Below are 17,381 nucleotides of genomic sequence, written 5' to 3'. Positions count from 1 at the left end.
ATATGGGTCCAATTTTGGGGGCCTCCCTTGGAGAAGCTCTTAAATATCATGATATGTTTTAATTTCCTGTTAAACGAAGCTACTCCCAAGCACCACAACGAGGGAACAAAAATTGTTACACCGAAGCCAACTGGCTGTTCTGCTTTTGTTTCCCGATTTCGGTTTCATATGTCACTGGGTCTTCTGAGAAAGAAATGTTATGTTCAATTCAGATGCATGACTTGACAGTAAATGATCCCCCTTTCATACTCCAAAGATGGACAGCAGATTCTTCTAGGCTTGCAGCTGCAGTCACTGGACCTGTGATTGCTCACATATCTTGGCATGTCCTCATGGCGCAGCTATGATCTGGCAGGACGGTTCGCTGTCATCCGTAATCGTTTCTTTGCGCTTCACCTGTTGAATGGTGGTTTCTTTTGAAATGTTCCCGCCGGGAAAGACTCGGCCGTTGGCCCCCTCTCCCCACTCCCCCTTGCATGGTGCTGATCGGCGTTGAGCTCCCCACTGTCATCCGGCCGTGCTCTTGTGTTGGCCTCATTCGTTCGAGATTCAGCAGCAGCACCCAGAACCGGCCCGCCCAAGAATATCGACTGTCCAGAGTAGGCCAGTCTCTCAGATGGCTGTCCAGATGGTAATGCCGAGGAAGCGGCACTCATTGGCGCAAGATTTCTGCCACCACTTGGGTTTTCCAAGAAACGTGGCGCTCTAGTAGAAGAACCAGCAGCAGCTCCCACTGGTCTTGCAGGTGCGGATGCCACAGACACATACCGACCAGCATCTTGATCCCAAACAACCGACGCTCTATGGTTCTCGCGAGCGTAGGATGTTGCCGACCGGAACATTATTGGGTTGGTTGTTGCCTGCGTGGTTGGAAAACCAGGCCCCTCCGGCGGTCGAGGCGGCGGCACATTCATCTGGGTGCGAGGTGCAAGCTTGTGGATGTGGACCGGGCTGCTCAAACTGCTAGCACTCTGCGTGCCGGTCTCGTAGTCATCCTGGCTCGCGATACTCTGAGGATGCGAGTTGCCAGTGGAGCCAGGGCCGCGCGCACCTACGGGCCGGAGGACGGAGGATGATGCCCGAGCTCTTGCAGCAGCTTTCATCGCCTCATTGCCGTCCAGCTTTGCAAGTTTCCAGGCACTGATTTTGACTTGCCTCTTGGCTTTGTTTGGCCTTTCAGCATGTCCAGTGGCATCAGGGTCGACGGTAGATGGTGCCATGCCACGCTCCAAATGTGGGATAACTTCATCCTGTGTCATAGTTGGCAACAATATGGCAAAACTCAGTAATAATGCCTCCAAATTATTATTTTTGCGCAGTTTCTTACTGAACCCTCCAAGATATAATAATATCGGACTATTTAGCAAGCTCAAAATTCACCAATATTACCTGATCGACAAAAATCCTTGGAGGTGTGCACCATGCACCCTTGTAGTGAAGACCAAGTGAACTTCCGCCGCTGAACCCACTAGTTGCTGAATTTGTTGGGGAGTAAATAATGTTTGCTCTCTCATCTTCCTCCTCATCTTGAGGCACTTCACTCATAGCTCTCATTGCAACAACGTATTCATAAGTGGTGATCCCCTGATGCAGGCAGACCATGAATGTAACAATTCAATCAAACAACTAGACCTTTAAATACATGCTACACTCGGTGGGAATTGTGAGACAACCTTTCTGATCAATAGCATGTGGAAGAAGAAGAGTTCTCCCAAAGGTACGCAGGCAACTAGAGAAAGAAGAGTAAATATTCCCTGCACACCAGAAATACACATTTCAGTATACAGTTCTAGCCCCCCAAAAAAAAGATGAAAAGAGGAACACACTGGACCAATTCTTTCAGAGCTATACAGTTCTAGGCGTCTAATCATGGCCTCCCATATTTAATACCTACAGCAATAAAGAATGACAACTTACTACGATAGTTGCAAACGGAAGACGAGTTAATCCATTCCCAAGCTTGTCTTGAATAATTTTTTCTGCATTCGTGTTGGCGAAGCACATAACAAGAACAGCAATGCCTACTCCAACTTCAATAGCAAGCTGTCATACAGGAGATCATAAATAGATTTAGCTAGCAAGCAGATGAATAAATTATTATGTGATGTTAAAACCGTATTTACTGTGAAAAATAGGTAATGGGTAAGGCACTTTACGGACCCAGAGGAGACTAGTAGTCATCAGAGCAAAAAATGTGAAATAGTTCTTGCGTCCAACACAGTTATTTAGCCACTGCAGTAGATGCAAAAGAAATCAGGTATGCAAATTAAAACTGAAGGAAATATGGTTTTTTGTAGCAAATACCCGGCAGTGATGATCAAATCCATCCACACACTTGTCACAACTTCTGCAATGTTTACTGAATTTGCGAACCTGAAACGATCTCTTTGAAGATTAGCAACATCTACTGTATACTGCAGCCAAGTTTCTCGCTATTTCTTAGAAATAAACCAAGCCCATCTGGTCTGTTTTTGTGTGCAAGTTAGCAAGATCCGGCATCACAAGTTTTCAGTTTTTCACTTCTAGCAAAGTCAGTGCAGCAGCTAAAACAGATAGGACCTGTTGACTAAGGGTATGTTTGGTTTTGAGCCAAAGTACACCCTACCAAATTTTTGACTAGGCAGAACTTTGGCCAAGGTTTTGCTTGCCCATGATTTGGCCAATGTTGGCAAGAAAAATGAGCTAGAGAGGGCAGGTTGGCATGGGCATGCCAAAAACTTGGCAACCATCCAAACAAGGACAAAAAATATATATATTCCATGACAAAAATTGGCAGGGTTGGTTTTGGACACAAATCAAACATACCCTTAATCCAAGACAAGAGCAATCAAACAGTTCAAACTTAAATATCCACATATATGTTGGGGAGTGTACCTCAGCATTACATAATGTGCAAAACAGTGCATCTTCTGCATCAACTTGATTCTCTGAATCATCAGACTTCCTGCAATCCTCCTTAACAAAGAAAGCACAAATAAAGCCTCCGAAGTAGCACCCTGATCTTCTTTTTAGTGGTTGCATTCTTATATTTATATCTGTATCTCCAGCAGCCAAACCTCCATGGTTAGTACGCCCATCTAGAGAGCTTCTACAAGTAGATGTTGGGGAGTTGGTTCCAGTACCAATGCCAGTTTTTGCAGGCATATTGGTGCCCTGCAAGCCAGTATTACTTTCTGGTGCATTGACATGGCCATCGTCAAACTTTGACATGATCCCAGGATCTGCAGGGTTTATACTAGTGCACCGGATATAAAGGATGAAGACAGCGAATGCCTGATGGAGTTGCCGCGAGAAGGAGAAAACGATAAATGCAGAGCACAAGTAAGAATCCTTGAAAGAAATACAATATAGGTGCATTGGTAGGCTTACCACAGGAGTGTAGATACCGACTGCGACATACTCAAGGATTTGCTTTCCCAAAAACGGTGCAAAGAAGGCATAAAATGCAACCACCAGAAGGAAGAAAACAGTAATTGCGACGATCTGTTAAAACGAGAGATTAAGAACTCAGTCATTCCCCTGTTCATAAGTATGAAAGTTGGCAGCATTGAGACACGTTTGAATTTTCTATCAGTTCAGGACGAAAAAAGCTGGAGTAAGAAAACAAGTAGAGGCATATGACTGACTATCGATAGCAGAAGTTGAAAAATGCAGCATGGCATAAATGTATTACTTTCTGACATCATAATAAGGCCTTGTCTTTGTAGGGCATTACAGGTAGTCAGGTACAGTTGGCCTCTGCAAGTTGTGTCTCCTCTTTTATCACACTTAGCACACAGTTTTGATTTCATGGGAATGGCATGTCGGAAAAATTGGAAGTAATTCATTAAGAAACAGTATATTCCCCGAACTAACCAATGTGAATGAACCAAACAAGTTGAATTGAATTCTACGTTAGAAATCAATCCATAATTGGAAAGGGGGGATCATCCAGATATAAATAGATAGAGGAATCAGGGACTATAAAGCAGCCTGCCCTAGATAGTTGGCCCAAATCTTGCCATGTTTTTGAAGTACACAAAATTGGCCCAGAGCTGAAACAGTTGATACAACCCCTGGCTTTTTGCTAAAAAAAAACAGGAGCACGCGAGCATTACGCCCTAGAGATCGAGGCCCAATTGAATTAATAGTACTACTACTATGGAGACAAAAGAAGGGACGAAGTGCTGACAGAATTCTGGCAACTGATCCGAAGCGAAGGCCGCAACTTTCTGGCGGCGCTTGCATTTCAAAGGAACTAGGGAAGGGAAGTGTAGACGGGCGGGCGCGTCTTTGAGCAGAGCAAGAAAGAAGATGGAATTCTGACCTGGAATGTGTGTGCTGGGAGTTGCCATCCATGCTTCCTCACCATGGGCATGGCCCCGTCCCCTCTCTCCGCTTTTCCTCCTACCCTACCCTAGTTTCTTCCCGAGGACGCAGACGGAGAGGAAGAAAACAAGGCTGGAGATTTCTCTTTCTTGTTTAGTATACTACTCCTGGCTTTTTAGTAAAGAAAAAGATTCGGAGAAGAAGGAACCTCACTCACACACTCTCTCTGCTCTCCTTCTTTCCTTCCTCGTTTCCTGGTGATTATCTTTTACCGGGCTTGATTTCCGCTGCTTTCTCGGTGTTGGTTAGCTGGCCCGCAGAGAGATGGGGAAGACAAGTCAAAGGAGGGGAAAATATCGGGTGCTACGGGAGCACCTAGGTTGCCGTTGGATCTATAATCTGACGGTCATATAGGAATACGCTGAATCTGGTTGTAATAACGAACTTTTAGGGGTGTTTTTTTAAATAAATGCGCAAGCTCTTTTCTTGACCTTTGAATTTTAGATCCAACGGCTGAGAAGCTCCCGAAGCATCACATATCTTCCCACCGTCGTCAAAGGAGAAGGAGAGTTTCAGTCCCATCTCATCTCGGAACCCAAGTTGTGCGGCAGAGAGCTTTGCACCTTTCTTTTTCTTTTTCTTTTTCCCTCCTCGTCTCACTCTGCTTTGCATTAGTACTATTTCACGAGTATACTACGCTAGCTGTTACTCCTACTGAATGCGCAGATACTTCGTGTAGACAGGAGTAGGTGCCGCGTTGATATTTCGCAGGTGTTTTCCTCCGGAAACGGACAGACTGAGCAAATATAGGTTGGATTTATTTGCCGCATTTGATCCTGTATACTGCCACGTGGTGCAGTACTGGGCACATAGTGTATATGATATGGCGTGAATAAACGGGCCGCGCGAATTTGGTAACGTTGCTTGACCCCAAAGCATGCACGGAATTAATCAAACAATCCGATCCTTCGATGCATGGGGTGTAAAATGATCGCCTCGTTTGTTTGTTTTTTGGCAGAAGGAGCAACTAAGTGCGGAGGAAATGATTGCCAGGCGTTATTGATCAGTAATGATGCCTTTCATCACATTTACAAGTGTACGAACCACTCTCTCCCGGCGGGTGCTCTCTTGGTCCATCTTCATCTTCGTCCTCTTCTTTCTCGTCCTTTTCTTCTTTTCAACTTTATTCTTTTGGTTTTGGCTTTTAACCAAGCCTCCCGTGCTTTCAACCCAAATATTCTCTCGGCCAGGTGATAACAACACTGATCTGAAAGAACTGGACTCACTCTTTTCTAGTAGGTGTTACGATCCTAAGGCATATGCAACGCGGATCACTAAATGAACAGATATTCTGGAGAGGCTCTGGTCATCGAACGATGTCCCTAAAAATTCTTCAGTTCAAACATTCCAAACACGCAAATTGACAAAATTTAGACTAGTTCGGTATATTACATGCAAATTTGACCAACTTTAACTGCTTGATAAATATCACACCTAAACTACTCGGAATTAAACTAAATTGTGGACGGTGACCTTGTAAGCATGGCCTCCAAGGCCACTCCGACCGTCTCTCACCGCCTCGTCGTCGTTATCATCGCATCTGGGCAGCCGTTGAGGAAGTTGGGCCAGCCACTGCGACATATGTCCTGGGCCACGGTGCCACGCTTGCCTGCAGCCGCCGTGTATCCGCCTCCGCCTTTCAATATTTTTAAATTTCATTAAACTTTTTATTCAAGGACACACCCGCTAACTGGTTGTTTATATTCTCATGTAGCAGGAATTCTAGCATTTTTATTATAAAAGAAAGGGCATTTCTTGTTTTGTTTTTAAATTTAATTGAATGCAAATTTCTTTTAGATTTTTAATGCTTGTTTTCTTTGTTTATAGAGTTGGGCCTTTTTTGGCCCATTTTGCTTGGTTTCTGGGAAAGGATTTGTTTGATCTGAGGTAGCCATAAATCTGTTACTCAAAAAAGAAGGTAGCCATAAACCTGAGGATCGATTAGTACTAGGGAATCTCCAACGCTTACCCGCAAATTTGCTCCCGTGTCCGTCAGCGGACAGGGGGCAGCCCGCGGACACGGGTGCGAGAGCCGGCCATCCAACACTACCCGCTTACATTTCAATCCGCATTTTAGTAGACCGGGCATAATTCATGCAAACCTGACAGAACTCATCAAAGTTCGGATAAAATATAGCAAAAATTATCCATATATAGCATAGAAATAAGTCTAGTACAACAAATATTTCAAATTCAACAAGATTAACCGGATGTTCAACAAGTTTTTCATGAATGGATCATGTCGTCTCATGCATATTGCACCTTTAGCTTAATCCAACCGTGTATGTACGTAAATAGCCGTCCCTCAATCATGTGGCACATCATGGCAATGCGTACGGTCTACACAACGTGTAGATCAACATTGAGTGAATGAATGATTCAATCAATAAGTTAAGCAAAAAGAAGCAAAACATGCAATCTCCTATGCTACCGCGCAATGGCCACCTTGCCTCCAGCCGAGCAACCGTGTCGCAAAACTTGGTGACGGTGGTCTGGATGGCGTAACATCAATACGATAATGACCTCACACTGCGTAATATGCTTTCGTGTGTGAAACGAATCATACACGCACTGCCAGAAGAGCCCCCTTCTGCTCTTGATAACGAAATCCGTGGATGCGGCCAACCACCGCATCACACAACAACTCATCCTCCATGATCGAGTACCTCGACATCCTTCGTACTCTAAAAAAACGACATGGCGTTCAAAAATAAGCCCAATGACATTTTGATCGAACACCTGTTGGGCATGGTGTCTGCCGTGGACGTCGTCGACAAGGGCAGAGTGTACCTGGCTATGGGCGGGTCCTAGGTAGTCGACGCCGTCATGAAAGGTGAGCGGGCGCATCGGTGCTGGTTACGGAGGTCCGACAATGCCTTTGTGGCGGCCGGAGATAGAGGAGGAGGGTGCGGATGCAAAGCAAGAAGGAGAAGGGACGGATGGAAGAAAATGAGACCGGTGTGGGGGATTTAATGGTCCGGGGATTTCAAAGTCCTACGTGGCTACTGTGCGGACTCCCGCATAGCCCCCCTTCACTTTTGCTTATAATTTACGTGAAAAAGTGCGTCCAGGTTTGGGGGACTGATACAAGCCCATGTTCGATGACAGAACATGGCCGTTCGGATCGCTTGACGGCAGGGGCGGAGCCAGCGTATGAGCGTTGGGTTCAGCTGAACCCAGCGACTTATCCTGGCCAAGTGTATACGTACACGTATAGTGTCTGCATGAACCCAATAAAAAATAGGGGCTGAACCCATCAACTTGAAGCAACGCTTGGTGAGAAGCCCAAAAGCCCACAAAGTGAATTCCCTCGGTGCCAGACTTACAGCCTGTTCGTCACATGCGTATAGGGCAGCCGGCAACCGCCAGCCGCACAACCTTTTGCTTTTGGAAAACGTTTATTATCAACCGGATGAAATTAAGGAAACGCAAGCCGCGTCCTGTGGTGGACACGTGTCCCTGTGGACCCGTCACCACTTGGTCTAGCCTTATCTTCTTCCCGCACGCAATCTCCTCCTCCACTCATCTCTTTCCTCTCTTTTCCCCTTTCCATCTCTGTTCGTCACGCCCAGACCCCATCCCACCGCTGCTACAGTCTACAATCTACTCGGAGAACGACGGCGAGCACCGCATGCCGCATCTCCGCCACAGTAGCTCCGTCGCAGCATCAGAAGTCGCCCGCCGCGAGCTTTATCGCAGCACCCCGTCGCTCTCGGCCTCTCGCGGCATCAGACATCGCGGCAGCATGCGTGCGGCGGTGCTGCAGTGGACCGCTCGCCGGTGGCGATGCTGCGATGCAGCGTTTGCGCAGAGGCCCGGAGCTCGGCGCCGCAAGGAAGCTTGACCGGTAGGTGCAATGGAGCTTCACCGGCGGCACCCGAAGCTGCGATGAAACTTCACCAGCGCCACAATGGAGCTTCACCGGTAAGCCAGGAGCTGCGATGCAGCGGGCAGTGCTGCAATGGAGCCCCGCCGCGGCTGGGGCTGCAACGGAGCTTCGCCGGAACACCGCGCGCCGGTGGCTGCAATGGAGAGCGTCGTCTGCAATGGAGCTCCGTCACGGTTGCAATGGAGCTTCGCCGGGATGCCGACGGTGCAGCGTGGAGCTTTTTTTCGCGCCACCGTGCTGCCATGGAGCTGCAGTGGAGCTTCCCCGGGGGTCGTAGGTGTTCCATTGAAGCTTTGTTTTCCATCGGCTCCGGTGTTGCTGCGTTGGTGCTCCGCCGGTGGCTCCGGTGCTGCTGCGTTGGAGCTCTGCCGATGGCTCCGGTGGTGTGATGTCGCTGGCGCAGTCACCATGGTGAGGTGGGATTGATGGCGAGCATCATCGCTGCAGAGGAGGCGTGGCTGGATTTGAGGGCGAGCGGTTGCGTGCGTTTTCTGCGTTGACCCGATCCAACAGCTACGCGTCGGGCAATCTAATGGCTGGCGAGGCGGTTTACGTTTCTGTATTATCATCCGGATGATTTGTAGCACTGGCCTTTGCTTTTCTGTTCGCTCCTTTGCGATTTATTCTCTCATTCGCATCGACACCCCAGCGATAGAGATGAGACGACAAGGGCAGGTCCGTGGCGTCAAGCCCCCCTAGACCAAATTCGAGGTGTCTGTTCGTCACATCTCCTGCATCTCCTCTCTGTTGTGTATACCGTAGCCGGTAGCCATAGTTTTCTAATTACTTATTCGGTGATTCCACGTACTTTCATAGATCTAGGCAATCAAATTTTATTTCCCAAAAGAATATAGCTCATCAGATTCAGATGATGATGCTAGTGCTGCAAGGTCATCCATCAGACGTAGTCAAAGTTCATCAAATGTCTCCGTAAGAAGTCTTTTGTAGACTTTCCATTCAAAGAGAAATTACTTTCCATGAGTAGCATTACTTTCCATGAGTAGCATTACGATCTGGCTGATCGGAAGATAATTTTGGAGTACACAAGAAATACGAGAGGAAACAAGATAAGGTTAGGTGCATATATTTTAATGAAGGGACTTTACATGCCACCACTTAATTATGTTCATCCCCATAGGGATATTGGAGATATGAACGCAGATTTAATCCTGGCTAGTCTAATGAAGGAAATTGCGAATTATTTTACAAAGATGACTTCAACAATCGTCATGACATTCTATTGCCTACTATTTATGTTTTCTTACGAGTTAAAGATGTTCCCTATGAGTTATTTATCTTCTATGTAGATAATTTTGAACCATATTACTGAACAAATAAGAGGTAATGTGTTTAGTTTGTTGATCGATGAGGCTACCGACGTGTCTGACGAAGAGCAAATGACAATTCTTGTGAGATACCTTAGCAAACATGGATTTGTCATTGAATGATTAGTTGAAGTCAAACATGTTAGGGAAACATCTGGAATTTGTCTCAAGGCTAATCTTCAAAAAATATGCACTAATATTTGATTAAGCATAAAACAGGTTAGAGGTTAACATTATGATGAGGCAGGCAACATGCGTGGTGAGTTCAACTGAAAGCAAATATTTTGCAAGATAAGTCACGTTATTATGCACATTATTTTTGTCAACAACTCAAGTTGGTAATTGTGGCAGTATTAAAGAACCATGGTGATATTGAAGTTTTTTTCTACACGATCTCCATTTCATTCAATGTCATCCAACTGGTATGTCTCGCACTCTTTCAATTTTTAATGTAATACAATATGTGATAAGTGATTTCGTATTTCTATTGCGCATATTGTGATTTGGTGCTAAACCCTTGTTGTAAGATGATATAAATTAGAATTTACACTTAAATTATTCGTACAAAATTGTTATAACAAGTCGATGAGTGAACCCAATGGCAAAAAATTCTGGCTCCACCCCTGCTTGACGGGCCGATACAGATCCGCGTTCGAGGACAAAACATGGCCTTAGGTCCCTTTTCCCGTTCTTGTTGTTTAGCGGCCATGTCTCTGTCCTTTCGTTTCAGCTCGATATGGTAATGTTTTGCGTTATGTATGATGTATGGACTGCCTTTTCTCTGAAGTATTCAGAGCCTATATGCACGTCGCAACTCGCAAGATGACTTTTATTTCAGTCTGCGCAAAACCTAGTAGCACCATCAATTTTTTTTCCATGATTGCGGCAATTTCAGCAACAGCCGAGAGTAAGACCACAATCAACACCACGTTTATAATTGTAGACAAGACACGGAAATCAGCTCAACTGCGATTCTGAGGGAGCATTTTGGTCAGGCTTTCTCATATGCTGAAGTTCTGCTCATGCTTTTCTGTGCCTCAGTATCTCCACTCCCAAGTAGTCCACGACGCCTTGCACCGCGACATGAGGTTTCCCGACCTTCACTCGAACAGCAGAGATCTGAGGGAACTTGAGCAGCGTGGTGTTGACAATCGATTGAGCCACCGACTCCAAAAGGTTACGCGACGGACCTTCTACAACACTCTTGGCTATCCTGCAGGATGACACTTTGGTATCAGGAAAGCCAAAAGGAAGGGATTAGCTTACTGTACACTGTGCTGACAAGATGAATCTGATTACACTGCTTGCTAAATTACACGAAAACATGATGACACACACTGGGACGGGGTGGAGGCGGAGGAGTGCACCTGTAGATGTCGCTGTAGCTGACGGTGTGCGAAATGTCGTCGGAGTCCCCGGCGGCGGCGAGGTCCATCCAGGCGTCGACGTCAATGACGAACTTCTGGCCGAGCGTCTTCTCCTCCTGCTTCACGCCGTGGAAGCCGTGGAACTGCAGCCCCCGCAGTATCAGCTTGTCGCCGCCGACCTCGCCCGTCGTTGGCGGCTCCTCCTCCCCGTGCCCCGCCATGGCTGCTCCCCACCTAACGGACTCGATCGATCGTTCGCTCACCGGCGCCTCCTTCTCTAGAGCTGGCGCAGGCGGATGAGTGAAGGGTTAGGTGAGATTTGGGCGGCTGGATCCGGGGGCCTGCAGGTGAGGTCCAGGCGTTCGGTAGAAACTCGCTGATTTTGCAATTTCAGATAGCGGGAAGGGGCAAATCCGGGACGGACGAGCAGCCGCTTGGGCGTCGGCGACTTGGGATGGCGATCTGCTGCGTGCCTGAGATCTGGAGGCAAATTTGACAAATTTAATCTATAGACGAAATTAAATCACAGAATTAACTGTCCGTGAAACTAGCGCAACGCCTAGGTATAGTATGGCGCCTAGCTCTGAGGCGCTGCACACTGACTTAGTAATTTTCGGATCACACGGGTGCGACGCTGGCCGTGTAGCGCCTATCTGTGAGGCGTTGCACAGTGTAGTGTGGCGCCTTCGTGTCGGGCGTCACACAAAAAGGTCAGCCGCGTGAAATAGTTTCACGGACAGTTCATTTTGTGATTTGATTTCGTCCGTAGGTCAAATTTGTCAAATTTGCCAGATCTGGAGCGGTCATGGGAGGCGTGGGCGTGCGGCGTAGCAGGCGGAGGAAGGCCACAGAGCGGCTGGCGAGATAAGGGGATACGTTCTCATTTTCACGGTCGTACGTTACAACGGGAGGGAAAAAAATCACACCCTCATAACCCAAAAACGTATTGCTCAATACCCACCTCTTCATGTGTCTACGCCTCTTTCTATACCGCACCACAGTGTCTTAGCTTATCCTCCTTCCCATGCTTGCAGACATTGACCGCGGTATTCACCTAGTCACAACATCTTTGGACATGACAATTCCAAGGAGATGAGCTCGGCCGCTACATGACACACATGTCACCGAGTCACGTCAAGAATGCTTAAAACTTAAAAAAAAACTAATCTCATTGAGCAGGATGTGAGGGATACTCTCTGCGAGTTACTTCTTAGGACAACGTCTGTGCTCTGCTCCGGAGGAAATGTTGATTGCCATGAATTAGGGTTGGCTGGGTCCAGGAAGTGTGATAATAGATTGATAGAGGTTGTCGGCATGATTTGTTATAACCTAAATGGTACCCTAAAGGCAAGCCTATTATTATAAATGACTATTGTTGATCCCAATCTTGCATGCAAATAACCTTGAAAAAATATCTTGACAGTTGTGATCCTTGAATTTTGTAATATCAGATTAGTAGCAGGAAGATGAAGACATTTCATATATTCAATATATGGGCACTCAAAATAAATACTGAACATTCTGCATACCCAGATTGCACATCATGTGTAGTTACTTTCAAATCTGAGTGGATTAGCTAGAGTGAATTCAAATGTGGCTCGAGTAGTTACTTGTGTGGTGGATGAAACAAAAATATTTTGTAAAACATTTCTAAAATTGTGAAGAATTAGTTGCTATCTTCATGCAACATGAATTTTAGAAATTCAATATCCATGTAACTAAATCTTGCCAATCCGTTAGTGAACAAATTTAATTACATTTCACGAATTAATGGTCATGTGTTTGTCCTTCAAAATTTACATTATCAGAAGATGAACCTATTCAAGGGGAAGCACAATATCATATAATTCAATCATCTTCTGTGTTGCATTGAGAGTTGGGACAACATTAAAAGCTACTACAAAAAAAGGAACCTTGGATCAGTTATTAAATACAATTAGAAGGGAATAGCCCTTACATGACAAACAGATCATGTGCATCCATGTTGAAGAGAGATAACCGTTATGAAAGGAATAACATGGAGTGCAAAATTCAGCACTATGAGCAGCAGGCTTGGTGAGGTCAGTACACCATCGTATCTGTCATAACAACTACATCGATGCACCAGGTTACAAAGACTTGCATCTGGCTTGTGCTTATGTAGAGACTATATGGTAATATACTATGAAGATATATTATACGTAGATTCCCCTCCCTACTATGAAGGTCAGCTGAAAGCACAAGTGCTCCCTGAGTGATTTTGGTAACTAATGTCAACATATCTCTTGTTGGACTAACGTTTTTATCTAGTGTATTTCAGACAAGTTCAATGAATGGCATGGCATGGACTAGAGATGTGGACTCCTAAAAATGCTAAGGACACATATTGGCAAAGGCTCAAGACTCTTCATTTATATTTTAGTGATCCAAGGTCACATTGTATACATAGGAAAGCCAATACCATTAAAAGGGGATAAGGTGTTGCTTAATGGTCTACTTGTTCAAAATGCTTAGTGATATTGCTCCAAAGCCCTCAACCACTTTCTCATTTCCAAATATGTCCAAAACCCAAAGTCAAACTTGGCCCCACCGAAACCTTCTATCCGGCGCCACCGAGTTCATTTGACATAGCCACTGCCAAAAACCCTAACACCTCTGTCACGCCGATACGGATCTCGGTCTCACCGAGATGGCCTTGCAAGCTCTCTGTTGCTTATTGCATTATTTCGGTCTCACCGAAATGTGCAATCGGTCCCACCGAGTTTGCTTGACATCCTCTCTGTTGCCTTATTGCTTCACTTTGGTCTAACCGAGTTGATGCAATCGGTGCCACCGAGTTGATGTTTACCCTAACCCTAGCACATCGGTCCCACCGGCTTGGTCCAGTCGGTCCCACTGAGATTCCTAACGTTCACATTTTGAATTGAATCGGTCTCACCGAGTTCTTCTATTCGGTCTGACCTAGTTGGGTCAAATGTGTGTAACGGTTGGATTTTGTGCGGAGGCTATATATACCCCTCCGCCCCCTTCTCCATATGTGAGAGAGCCATCAGAACATGCCTACACTTCCAGCCTACATTTTCTGAGAAAGAACCACCTACTCATGTGTTGAGATCAAGATATTCCAATACAACCACAAGAATCTTGATTTCTAGCCTTCCCCAAGTTGCTTTCCACTCAAATCATCTTTCCACCAAATCCAAATCCGTGAGAGAGAGTTGAGTGTTGGGGAGACTATCATTGGAAGCACAAGAGCAAGGAGTTCATCATCAACAAAACATCTATTACCTTTTGGAGAGTGGTGTCTCCTAGATTGGTTAGGTGTCGATTAGGAGCCTGCGATAAGATTGTGGAGTTGAACCAAGAAGTTTGTAAGGGCAAGGAGATCGCCTACTTCGTGAAGATCTACCCAAGTGCGGCAAGTCCTTCGTGGGCTTTGGCCATGGTGAGATAGACAAGGTTGCTTCTTCATGGACCCTTCATGGGTGGAGCCCTCCGTGGACTCGCGCAACCGTTACCCTACGTGGGTTGAAGTCTCCATCAACGTGGACATATGATAGCACCACCTATCGGGACCACGCAAAAATCTCTGTGTCTTTATTGCGGTTGCACACTCCAATCCCATCCCTTTACATTCTTGCAATTAGCATGCTTTTACTCTTTCCGCTGCTCATACTCTTGCCATTCTTGCTTGAAATGTATTGTGAATACTTAAACTTGTACTAAAACTCCACCTCAACTTGAAGAACTTAAAAACTGCCACTTTTACTTGTTGAGGGTCTAATCACCCCCCCCTCTAGACCCCTCTTCTCGATCCTTTCATCAACCTAAACCTGAACACCACAATCGTCGGTTGTATGGTTGTGTACATTTTGATGCGGATGACTGTATGTGTTTGGCATGGAATTAATTCAGGGGCTACAGGGAGGCAAAAGGGTGTACCTTACGTTGAAGCGGACGGAGGCGCTCCGTCAAGTCGCAGCAGAGTAGTGCAGGCGCATCCTCGGGTCGGGTCCCCTGGAGGCCCTGCACCAGTTTCCTCGAGGCTGGAGTCATCTCCACCCATTCGCCTTGCAACATCTTGAATACCGTCGCCCAACTCCATCCATGGCCCCTCCGGCGGACAGCGGCAGCCGAGGTCGAGCAGGGACGCAAGGCGGTAGATGAAGGTGCAGCAGAGAGCAGACCTCGGGCTCATAGAAGGCGTCTCTGTGGTAAGCAATGCGAGGTGCAAGGCGAGGTCGAGTGTGGAGGGTGGGGAGGTGGTCGTCACACGGGCGGCGAGGGCTAGGCGGGCTAGCAGTTTAGTTTGGCGTACGGGAAAGAATATGCTCGCGGTCACCATCTGATGAAATTGATGCGGCCAGTGTCATTGTCGACGGTGAAGGACACGTCTGTATTCCTCTCTAGATTGTCGTTCACCATACCGACGAGCCTGACTTGCATACCACCCAACCCGGACAGCCGCACAAGAAGCCAATCCTGATGAATACAAAGCCGACGAGAAGCGTATAGTGGGCACTCACCTTGGTTGTCTCGACACGGGCCGCCCTTCTCATCAGTGCTGGACAGCGGTGCATCGGCAATTTGCTTCATGGTGATGAAAGAGGTCGGAGGGTGAGGACCACAACCGCAAGGAGGCCTGGAGTCGTACGTGGAGATGAATAGAATCATGGCAGCCTAGCAAGAGCAGTTCATGCCCAAGCTCGAGGGCGCCATTGCCGGTAGCGCGCATAGACACTTAGAGGTCGCGCTCGTCTCACTTGTCATTGATGCGGCTTGAACTACGTCGATATTTCCCCAAAGAGGAAGGGATGATGCAGCATAGCTACAGTAGGTATTCCCTTGGTGATGAGACCAAGGTTATCGAACTAGTAGGAGAACCACGCAACACTATGTAAACGGTACCTGCACACAAAGAACAAATACTTGCAGCAAGGTATTTTTGGGTTTTTGGATTAATAGATCTGAAAATAAAAGCAAATAAAAATAGATCTCAAAGGCAAATATGATAAAGAATAGACCCGGGGGCTGTAGATTTCACTAGTGGCTTCTCTCGAGAAAAATAGCATACGACGGGTAAACAAAATACGGTTGGGAAATTGATAGAACTTCAAATAATTATGACGATATCCAGGCAATGATCATTATATAGGCATCACGTCTAGGATTAGTAGACCGACTCCTGCCTGCATCTACTACTATTACTCCACACATCGACCGCTATCCCGCATGCATCTAGTGTATTAAGTTCATGGAGAAACGGAGTAATGCAATAAGAACGATGAAATGATATAGACAAGATCTATTCATGGAGGAATAGACCCCATCTTGTTATCCTTAATAGCAACGATACATACGTGTCATGTCCCCTTCTGTCACTGGGATTGAGCATCGTAAGATCAAACCCATCACAAAGCACCTCTTCCCATGGCAAGAAAAATCGTTCTAGTTGGCCTAACTAAACCAAAGATTTAAAGAAGAAATACCAGGCTATAAGCAATCATGCATGTAAGAGATCAAAACACAAATAAATTCCATCGATAAAATAGATCTAATCATAAACTCAAAGTTCATTGGATCCCAGCAAACACACCACAAAAAGAGTTACATCAAATAGATCTCCAAGAAACCATTGTATTCAGAATCAAGAGAGAGAGAGAGAGGAAGCCATCTAGCTACTAACTACGGACCCGAAGGTCTACAATGAACTACTCACGCATCATCGGAGAGGCACCAATGAGGATGGTGTGAAGGAAATATGCCCTAGAGGCAATAATAAAGTTGTTATTTATATTTCCTTATATCATGATAAATGTTTATTATTCATGCTAGAATTGTATTATCCGGAAACTTGATACATGTGTGAATACATAGACAAAACAAAGTGTCCCTAGTATACCTCTACTTGACTAGCTCATTAATCAAAGATGGTTAAGTTTCCTGACCATAGACATGTGTTGTCATTTGATGAACGGGATCACATCATTAGGAGAATGGTGTGATGGACAAGATCCATCCGTTAGCTTAGCATAATGATCGTTAAGTTTTATTGCTATTGCTTTCTTCAAGACTTCTACATATTCCTTTGACTATGAGATTATGCAACTCCCGAATACCAAAGGAATACCTTGTGTGCTATCAAACGTCACAACATAACTGGGTGATTATAAAGATGCTCTACAGGTGTCTCTGAAGGTGTTTGTTCGGTTGGCATAGATCGAGATTAGGATTTTTCACTCTGAGTATCGGAGAGGTATCTCTGGGTCCTCTCGGTAATGCACATCACGATAAGCCTTGCAAGCAATGTGACTAATGAGTTAGTTGCGGGATGATGCATTACGGAATGAGTAAAGAGACTTGCCGGTAACGAGATTGAACTAGGTATGAGGATACCGACGATCGAATCTCGGGCAAGTAACATACTGATGACAAAGGGAATAAGTATGTTGT

At 45.9% G+C, this 17,381-nt stretch overlaps 2 protein-coding genes across 5 annotated transcripts; both read right to left on the bottom strand.

Moving 5' to 3' along the window:
- Positions 1-39: 39 nt before the first annotated feature.
- Positions 40-4,600, bottom strand: LOC123165475 (probable protein S-acyltransferase 19). Of its 4 annotated transcripts, none has more exons than XM_044583128.1 (10): positions 4,307-4,600; positions 3,370-3,483; positions 3,123-3,273; positions 2,875-3,035; positions 2,305-2,373; positions 2,161-2,232; positions 1,918-2,043; positions 1,674-1,754; positions 1,390-1,584; positions 40-1,250 (listed from the first exon to the last, which is right to left on the bottom strand). In XM_044583128.1, exons 1-10 carry the CDS (start codon positions 4,355-4,357, stop codon positions 393-395), a joined length of 1,878 nt encoding a protein of 625 aa, XP_044439063.1. In that variant the 5' UTR covers positions 4,358-4,600; the 3' UTR covers positions 40-392. The 4 variants fall into 4 exon arrangements, with proteins under 4 accessions (XP_044439063.1, XP_044439062.1, XP_044439061.1 ...); XM_044583127.1 differs by having other exon boundaries at positions 2,875-3,273; positions 4,307-4,440; positions 4,526-4,544; XM_044583126.1 differs by having other exon boundaries at positions 2,875-3,273.
- Positions 4,601-10,436: 5,836 nt separating this feature from the next.
- LOC123168132 (dihydroneopterin aldolase 2) lies at positions 10,437-11,406 on the bottom strand. Its single transcript, XM_044586002.1, has 2 exons — positions 10,950-11,406; positions 10,437-10,795 (listed from the first exon to the last, which is right to left on the bottom strand). Exons 1-2 carry the CDS (start codon positions 11,168-11,170, stop codon positions 10,603-10,605), a joined length of 414 nt encoding a protein of 137 aa, XP_044441937.1. The 5' UTR covers positions 11,171-11,406; the 3' UTR covers positions 10,437-10,602.
- Positions 11,407-17,381: the final 5,975 nt, after the last annotated feature.

The sequence above is a fragment of the Triticum aestivum genome, chromosome 7D (genome assembly GCF_018294505.1).
Source record: "Triticum aestivum cultivar Chinese Spring chromosome 7D, IWGSC CS RefSeq v2.1, whole genome shotgun sequence".
In the NCBI taxonomy this organism is placed as follows: Eukaryota; Viridiplantae; Streptophyta; class Magnoliopsida; order Poales; family Poaceae; genus Triticum; species Triticum aestivum.
The sequence above is the reverse complement of the archived record's forward strand: the minus strand, read 5'-3'. Positions and strand labels throughout refer to the sequence as shown.

Coding starts and splice junctions, on each gene's coding strand:
- LOC123165475 (XM_044583126.1), bottom strand. CDS start 4,357: ATGCCCATGGTGAGGAAGCATGGATGGCAACTCCCAGCACACACATTC. Junction 3,274..3,369: donor TCGGTATCTACACTCCTGTG/GTAAGCCTACCA, acceptor CAACTCCATCAG/GCATTCGCTGTCTTCATCCT. Junction 1,585..1,673: donor ACATGCTATTGATCAGAAAG/GTTGTCTCACAA, acceptor TGCCTGCATCAG/GGGATCACCACTTATGAATA.
- LOC123168132 (XM_044586002.1), bottom strand. CDS start 11,170: ATGGCGGGGCACGGGGAGGAGGAGCCGCCAACGACGGGCGAGGTCGGC. Junction 10,796..10,949: donor AGCTACAGCGACATCTACAG/GTGCACTCCTCC, acceptor GTCATCCTGCAG/GATAGCCAAGAGTGTTGTAG.